The 8,289-nt window shown below is 38.5% G+C and overlaps 1 protein-coding gene across 1 annotated transcript; it reads right to left on the bottom strand.

Annotated features, from left to right (window-relative positions):
• Positions 1 to 2,773: 2,773 nt before the first annotated feature.
• LOC137807128 (Plant invertase/pectin methylesterase inhibitor superfamily) lies at positions 2,774 to 5,242 on the bottom strand. The gene is made up of 3 exons (XM_068607591.2): positions 4,103 to 5,242; positions 3,862 to 4,022; positions 2,774 to 3,773 (listed from the first exon to the last, which is right to left on the bottom strand). Exons 1-3 carry the CDS (start codon positions 5,065 to 5,067, stop codon positions 3,082 to 3,084), a joined length of 1,818 nt encoding a protein of 605 aa, XP_068463692.1. The 5' UTR covers positions 5,068 to 5,242; the 3' UTR covers positions 2,774 to 3,081.
• Positions 5,243 to 8,289: the final 3,047 nt, after the last annotated feature.

Below are 8,289 nucleotides of genomic sequence, written 5' to 3'. Positions count from 1 at the left end.
ATCAAAATAGGTGACGATTGGTAACGGTAGCTAGTTGTTAAGTAATTGCCTTAATCGATTTGTTGCATGTTTGGTAAGGGCTGCTAATTGTTAAGCAGCTGCCTTAATCAAGTGATCGTTCGGTCGATAAAGATCGCTAGTTGTTAAGTAGTTGCCTTAACTGAGTTGGTGCGCATTTGGTAAGGGTTGTTAATTGTTAAGCGGCTACCTTAACCAAATAGTCATTCGGTCGGTAAGGGTTGCTAATTGTTAAGCGCCTGCCTTAATCGACCTATGTTGCATTTGTGACAATAACATACATTATGTGATTAACTGAAATAAGAAGATATAATTTTAAAGTACCTCGTTAAACCTTCTCGGTCGAAACTCCTCCTTAGGGGTAAAACAACTGAGCAAGGAAAGAGTACACTATTTATTTATATTTTCAACTGTAATAAAATTTGAGATGAGTGACATTACCCAATCTCGATATAGATTTGCCTAATAAAAATTCTAAGAAATAAGCTTCGTCGGTCGCTGTGTCTTTAACATGGAAAGGTCCTTCCCAATTACTTGAGAATATGCCTTCGTTTTTTTGAGCGTCGTTGCGCATCCTTCAGACTAAGTCTCCCTTTTGAAATTTTCAAGGTGTCACCTTTGAGTTGTATCATCTCGTTGCTCGAATCTTACAAGTTTCTTCTCTTATTCTTCTTTTGTCTCTGAATTCATTTATTAGGTCGAGCCCGACCAATAAGCTTTCTTTGTTAAGATCTAGATTAAATAGTTGTCGTCGTAGAGAGAGTTTTATGACTTCAACTGGAATGATAGCCTTGTGCCATACATTAAATTGTATGGGGTCTCTTGAGTGGTGGATTACAGTGTACACCGATAAGCCCATAAGACTTCAAGAAGCTCCTTGGTCCACTTGCCTTTAGCTGGACCGAGTCTCTTTTTTAATTTGTTGATAACTATTTTATTAGCAGCTTCGGCCTGGTCGTTGGTTTGAGAGTGTTCCACCGAACTTGTGATGTGTTTAATGTTGAGTTTCTTGTAAAACTCAATAAGTCCTTGGTCGATGAATTGCCGACCGTTATCAATGATGATGACGTGAGGTATCCCAAAACGAAAAACGTTTTTTGTAGGGGTTGTGTTAGGGCCATATATAAATGTTGTAACCAAATCAATTAAATATTTTTTTTTGTATAGGAATACACAGTATTCCGATCTTAAGTCTATTGAGATTATCACTAAGGTTAATTACCGAATTCAATGTATTGTCCATTTTGAAGTTAAAAGGAACTATTGGACATATCAAAACAAGCCTCTTAGTCAATAACTAAGAGAACATGATTTCGTCTTTAAATATGAGATAATATCATTAGGCTCCATCATCAATGTATTGTTTACTTTAAAGTTGAGACACGAAAATTAAGAAATGAAGATATATTTAAATTGTATTTATCTCAATTTCTAAATTATGTAAGAATATTTGATATATCAAAAACATATAGGTGTTTAAAAATAAGTTGTTGGCTAGTAGAGACAAATTCAAAAATTAAATATGTTTATCAGCTAGTTAGCCATTTAAATCAATAAACAATGTAGATACTTTCATTTTTGGTTTGGATGGTAACAGTTGGAAGATTGTTTTCTACACCGTGTTCTGTTCGAATGCTGGTAAATGAGAAAAGAAAATGCTTGCTAATAGAATAACACTTTTTATTGGAAGGTGATTTTTAAATTATTTGGCTAGTTTTCTTTGATCTTGTCAGAATTGGCATATTGTGTATAGATCATAACAGCTCTTTGCATTTGTTTGTCTGTGAAAGGAATATAATAGATTTAGCCAATGGGCCAGTGGAACTTGCCTTATGTTTCACAGACTCATACTTGTTCATCACAACCGTCGAAATTTGTTTCAACATGGTGTCTTTTTTTTGGCATTTTAAGTGTTTCTTTTTGTTTATAAAGATTGTAGTTTTCAGAAAAATAATTTAAAAAATAGAACTTAGTAGCCTTTTTTTTAAAAGATTTGTGGAATAGTTATTTTTCTTTCCTAAGATGACAGGGTGTTTTCACACTGAAAAGATTATGATTATGGTCATACTTTTACCTCTGTTCATGAGGTAAAACACCCTGAATGGCGGTAATAATCATAGTTAAACCTAAAATCAGTAACTTCATAAATTAATAAGAAAATAGTTTAATAAAGATGAATTTCATTTTGTAAATTTCCTTATTCATTCAAGTATTCATGAACTGCAAGAACAAAAAAAATTCGAGTTGTTGTTTGTGTGGTTTTTGTAAGATATATTTTAAGCAAATGAACTCTAATTTAAAACCATTATTTTGTTAATTTATTTTTTTCTATTGATTTTTCTTTAATCTGAACCTACACTATTTTGATTATGTAATTTTAATTTATCTGACAACGTTTTGGGCTGGGGTCAGGCCCCAAGAATTTTCTTAATTTAGTTTTCTAATATATATATTAATATATGTATTATATTAGACTTTACTATAAATTCATTGAGGTTTTTAATAATAAAATGTGAAACTCGTGATTATGACTTGTATCTTTAAAAAAGGTTTAATATTTTACACTTATTTATTGTATATATTTGGAACATTATTAAAAAAACAATATTTTTTACAAATTTTAATGTCTGTAAAGTTATTGAATTTGAATTTTGATCTCATGTCACTGTTTTAAAAAATATATAAGGAAGAATAAATAAATAATGTGAAAAATAATTAAAATTATAGTATTGGAAATTGTAAGTAAAAAAAAAAGTGGGTTGAATAAACTGTTTTATTCACAGGAAGGGAGAATCGCTAGTATGATAGTTTGTTCTAATTGCTTTAACCTTGACACAATTCTATAGGCAAGTTGTTTTACCCCAGTGTAGTTAGTGCAAGATTACAATTGGAGATTAAATGTTTTTAAAAATTAGGGAAAAGAAAGAATAACAAGAAAAAGAAAAAAAACATTACAATTCATCAAAACGAGGAACACCATCAAGTTTATTTTCCAGTGTGCCTAAGAACATGTGGTAGCAGAGGAAGAAGTGATCAATTGGTATGAAATTTGAAGGAAAGGGTTTAATTGTAGAAGCCTTGCGTAGAGGGCACTCCTGTGCCCTGGACCCATGAGCCTCTCAAGAAAGAGCCTGGAGTGAACATGGTAGCTTCTTCCTTGTTGATCACTCGGTAACCAGGCCACTTGATCCTAGCGTTGGTGGAGGAACCAGCTCCTGTGTTACCGTACTCAGCATAGTACAATGTTTTCAGAGCAAAGTCTCCGATCCAAGCCGTCCATCCATCAGGGTGAATGATGTCACTTATTTCTGATTCCATCACAACGGTTCTTGAGTACAGCTTCCATGGCCTTCCAAGGTAGCTCCTTACCTTGTCCTTCACTGTTAGCAGTTCGTCATCAGCTTTGATTGTGCACTTCTGCAGCACGATTCCAGTCGCTTGCTGCTTGTCCTCTCTCCCTTGAGCTGTCACTGTGTTCTGCTGGCTGTCATCTGGCTTCCTAATAATCAGGATGCAGTTCTGGAGCACCACAGCTGCATCACCGAAGATGAAGTCGACTGTGCCTGTTACGATGCAACTCCTGTAGAATTGTCTGTGGGCTTGGGTGAATAGAGTGCTTTGGTAGCCCTCAAACCGACAGTTCGCAAACACTGAACGATCCGACTGCACTCTTGCGGCCACTGCTTGACTTCCACCAGGGCCTGCGGTGTTTCTGAATCCCATTGCCATGCCTGTGAATCCATCTCCCTCCACCACTGCATGTGCATGTACCAAAACAAGTTTAATTAACTAATATCTTACTCATCTATCATAATAAACATGGTGAAGGGCGTTCATGCATACCAAAACTGGCAGTGAGGAAAACCCTGACTCCGTCCCTGAAGTTTTTGTTGCCAGTCACGATGGTCTTTTGGGATCCATCACCATACATGGTTATGTTTTGCATATTCTTTGTAATCATCACTGGCTCGTCGTATATTCCTTCTTTAACGTAAATCACATACCTGCATGAATAATACATAAACATATATACCATGATACCATGCATATAGAAGTAAGAGAGTTGGTGAGAGAAGGTAGTTACCGTCCTTCATAGTTTTGAGGGACAGCATTCAAACATTCAGAGATGGTTTTGAAGTTTCCGCTGCCATCTTTTGCCACAGTGACATTAGGTGCAGGTTTGTTATCGACGGCCTTCAAGATCCTGCGGTCCTCTTGGTTGATCCAAGAGGGAAAGCCATCGGTTTTGTCGAGAGTAGCAGCCGGGGAGTTGGAAGATAGCAAGGAGCGGCCATGTGAGGGTGCGTCAATGTTTTGCAATGTAGAAAGAGCCGATGCCACCTGAGAGAGAATGGCAAGGGAGTTGCTAACGAATTCCTTGGAATCGTTCATGAGATTGTGAAGTTCAGTCTTGATGTTTCCCTCAGGGAAGCCATCCATGCAGGTCTGTTGGAAGGAGATGACAGCACTGAGCCAGCTGTTCAAATCGGGAGTCTTGTCAGAGATATTCTTGAGCTCAGTTTTGGAAAGTTCAGAGATAGAGGTTGCGATGTCATCCTTGGCATCCTCAAACAGCTTCTGGCAATCCTCAAACGCTCCTTTCTCTTCCTCACTGTCGAACTTAACCGACTTGGTGCTGTTGAAGGCCTTGGAAAGCTCTTCCTCTGCGAGCTTCACGTAGATCTTCAGAAGGTCTTTGGGTTCGGAGAGTTTGGGGTCATCCTGCATGGCCTTGTTCAGAGGGGCTTCACACCTGTCCTTGAAATCAGCGGAGCTGCACACCACTTGCACAATCTTCTCCGAGTGCGCCACGTGCTCCTTGGGCGAGCCACCTTCTGAGTGTGGTGGTGAATGGCTAGTACGTGACTTGTTGTTAGTGCTCTTGTTATTGCCAGCGTCATCATTCTTAACCACGACGAAGAGAACTGCACCGATCATGCCAACGAGGACGATGGAAGAAACCACGCCGATCATGATCCTCTTCCTCATCTTTTGCTTCTTTTCGTTTCTCCGCCGCTCTGAGATGAGGTCAAAATCCTGAAACGCCATTGTGAGAGTTTCTCTAAGGCAGAGGAGTCAGGTCTCTGCCTTAGCTTCAAATTGAAACCACTCGCGGAGAAGAAAGGTAGAAAGATATCCAAGGGACTTTATTCCTCTGACTCCTTTTTACAATTTGTCTGTGCTTCACCGCTTCCAACTTTATTGTTTTTTCTTTGCATGCGAGAGTGGATGAGAGACGTTTCAGGTCTTTCTATTTTCAGATTCTTGGCACTGTCAACCTTCCAAAATAACGTGTGATGTTGCACTTTTTCCTGTCCTCATTTCCACCTCCAAATACCCTTCAGACCTTCTCTCGTTTTCCAATCCTAGGATCATGTTTAGCTCTGTAACTCACCCTATCTTTCGGACAAAACCTACAAATGTCTCAATTACATCTTACTGCCCAAGGAGTGGCTGTCAATTTTTAAACTTAAAAAAAAAAAAAATAGTTTGACAACTCTTAAAGATTTAAAAATAAATATATATAATAAAGTAAATTTATAATTAAATTATATAAAAAATATTAAAATAATAATATTGAAAGTTATATATAAAAATGTTACCTTTTTAACTTTTAAAGCACAATTTTAAAAGTCTGCATTTTAAGAAAATATTACAACACAATACTCCGATAAGAATTATTCATTTATCTATTTTTTTTTGTTTGGCAAAAAAATCACACGTGGCAGCTTGGTTAAAGTACTCTTTTATAAAAAAAATAATTTTTGAGACCCGTACTCTACCCTACACCCCAATAAATATTAATATTTTAATCATTTATAATTTTTTTTAATTTTGAAAATTATTTTAATATTTTGCATTTTGATTATATTTTCATTAAAAAAAAATCTTTTTTAATTTTTTAATTATAAATATTAATATTTTGTAGTAAGTGTAAAGTGGAGTAGGGTGTAAAAATATCACCACCCTTTTTTATATAACATAAGATGTTCTCGAATGGGTTGGGACTAAGAGAACTATTACCTTCCTTCTCGGTCGATCGGTTGTCTCTTGCCTCCTCTTCATCTCACTGAATGACTTCCTCCTCTCCTTTCAATGCCTCCTTCGTAAACTCTCAGTTTGGATAGTACCTACAAAAGGTGATGCTCTAGTGAGATCTCGGGATTCGATGCTCGGTTAATATGTGATAATGACGTACTCCTTTCTCAAAACTCGTGATTATTTATATGATTATCATAAGTCTTTTCTTATTGGGTCAGATTAGGATTTTGGATCATAATTAAGAGCTTATTACCTAATGCTTAGTCACTGTTTGGTGCAGTTAATCTTCTGTTGAGTTTAATGAATCGTGTTCATGTTGGTCGACACTAATAAGATGTTGAGACCTTTATCTGTCGTTCGGTACCGATCGATACACTTGACCCTAGGCTTGAGAGGTTCGAACACGAAGAGTCTATTTATGACGATTATGCTTATCGAGGTGAGATGTGATGTTGGCGGCACTGAACGCTTGATGTGATGTGCATAATCATTACTCAGATTTTTTGGCGCCAATTGATGGGGATCATTAGATCCAGGAAGATCTAGCGGTTGAGATCAATGAATGTTTACTATTCATCTCTCCTCCAAGGCTATAAATAGTGGTCCCCCTTCTCTCATCCATTACTTGCTTGGTCTGACTTCTGAAATCTTATGATCCCGGCGAGGTACTTCCATTTACTCTGAGAGGTTAGTCATGTCTTCTTCTAGCTCTTCCACTTCTACTTCGTTTCTCTCTTCATCCTCTTCTTCTGGTTTGTCCTCGACCGAGACCTTATCAGCTGAAGCACTGCAAACCTTGCCCCCCATGACTCATGAGGTGGTGTCTCCCATGCCTGACTCGGTTAGGGTCGATGATCCGGACGCAATTATCGACCGATCAATCCCTGCCGAGGATTTGTCCCATCATTCGGGATTATACTGGGTCGACCCTAAAGTGATCGGGTATACCTCTCTGTTTACGAATTCTTCTTTTATCTCCTCTTTCGTAGATAAATTTAGTCTTTTTAAACTTGATGTCGCCGATGGTATTTTAGCTATGTATCGGTCAACCTCCTTCTGAGACTCCTTTTTTCTTTGCCTACTCTTTCTTCTTTTCTAATTTGCACATAACACTTCCTTTCGATGATTTCACCATTGGTGTCCTTCGGGCGCTCAATGTTGCCCCTTCTCAGCTTCATCCCAATACTTGTGCTTCTCTTCAAGACTTTCGGCTTATGTGTGATATGTCTCGTTTTCTCCATCTCCTTCAACTTTTCTTCATTACTACACATCCCACCTGACCGACCTTGTGCATTGGCTACCAGTCGCCAGTCAGTCGGGTAACACTCTTTTTGCCCCTTATAAAACCTCATACAAACAATTTAAGGGAAAATTTCTCAAGATTTTATCGAGCTCGAAGATATGGAGCTCTTCTTTGATGGAAACAATCGGTCCAAATTTCCTCTGTATTGGACCAAGACCCTCAGTCGGTTCAAATAGTGGCCTCTTTCGGCCTCGAGCGCCAAAGAGTTGGAGGTGTACTCGGTTTTTAATAACCTGCCGAGAAGGCTCCCTACCCGAAAGTTTTTAACTGTATATAAATCGTCCTAGCGATGAAATGATTTTCATGGTAAGTTCGCATTGTTCTTCATCTCAATCGGTATATACCCTTTAACTAGTTTTTATTTGGTATAGGCATAATAACTCAGGTGGCCCCCAATATGCTAATCTGTCTGCTGAGTTTTGCGTCAAGGCCCTTCGTAAGGGCAAGGGCAGCTTAGAAACGGTTGTCGAGGGCAACCCCTCTACTGCCGGGGTATTTGATCTTGGGTTTCCTTCTGCTAAAGGGAGCAAAAAGAAAAAGAGGAAGACGACAACCTCCACAACTCGATCACCTCATGAAACTCCAAGACGTCCTCCTCCTTCATCCCCTATCCGGCTTGAATCATTATCTCCGACCGGTGCCATTGTTGCTCCTCTGCCACTGCTCATGGGAAACACCTAATTCTACAAGGGTGTGTAAGTCAGTTTGATGCTGACTGAGGAGAATATGCTAACCACCATCCCTCGCCAAGATCTGCTATCAGTCGCGGTTGAAGTGTAGGCTCGAGCTTTGGTGTTGATGAGGCTTGTTGCTGATAAGGGCAATCAGTGGTCGGCAAAGGAAATATCTCGCCTCGAACATGAACTGGATGAGGCCTCTAGTTCTCTGATGTTATCGCTGGAAGCGGTGTCAACTTTTGAGTCACA

This window comes from Phaseolus vulgaris, chromosome 3, assembly GCF_051622355.1.
Source record: "Phaseolus vulgaris cultivar YP4 chromosome 3, ASM5162235v1, whole genome shotgun sequence".
NCBI lineage: Eukaryota > Viridiplantae > Streptophyta > Magnoliopsida > Fabales > Fabaceae > Phaseolus > Phaseolus vulgaris.
Note: the sequence above shows the minus strand (reverse complement) of the source record. Positions and strands in the feature narration are given on the sequence as shown.

What these genes read in the sequence shown, in the direction of transcription:
- LOC137807128 (XM_068607591.2), bottom strand. Translation starts at nt 5,067, where the DNA reads ATGGCGTTTCAGGATTTTGACCTCATCTCAGAGCGGCGGAGAAACGAA. An exon ending in CCTCAAAACTATGAAGGACG is followed by an intron (nt 4,023 to 4,102) that starts GTAACTACCTTC and finishes TTATTCATGCAG; the next exon opens with GTATGTGATTTACGTTAAAG. An exon ending in TTTCCTCACTGCCAGTTTTG is followed by an intron (nt 3,774 to 3,861) that starts GTATGCATGAAC and finishes ATGCACATGCAG; the next exon opens with TGGTGGAGGGAGATGGATTC.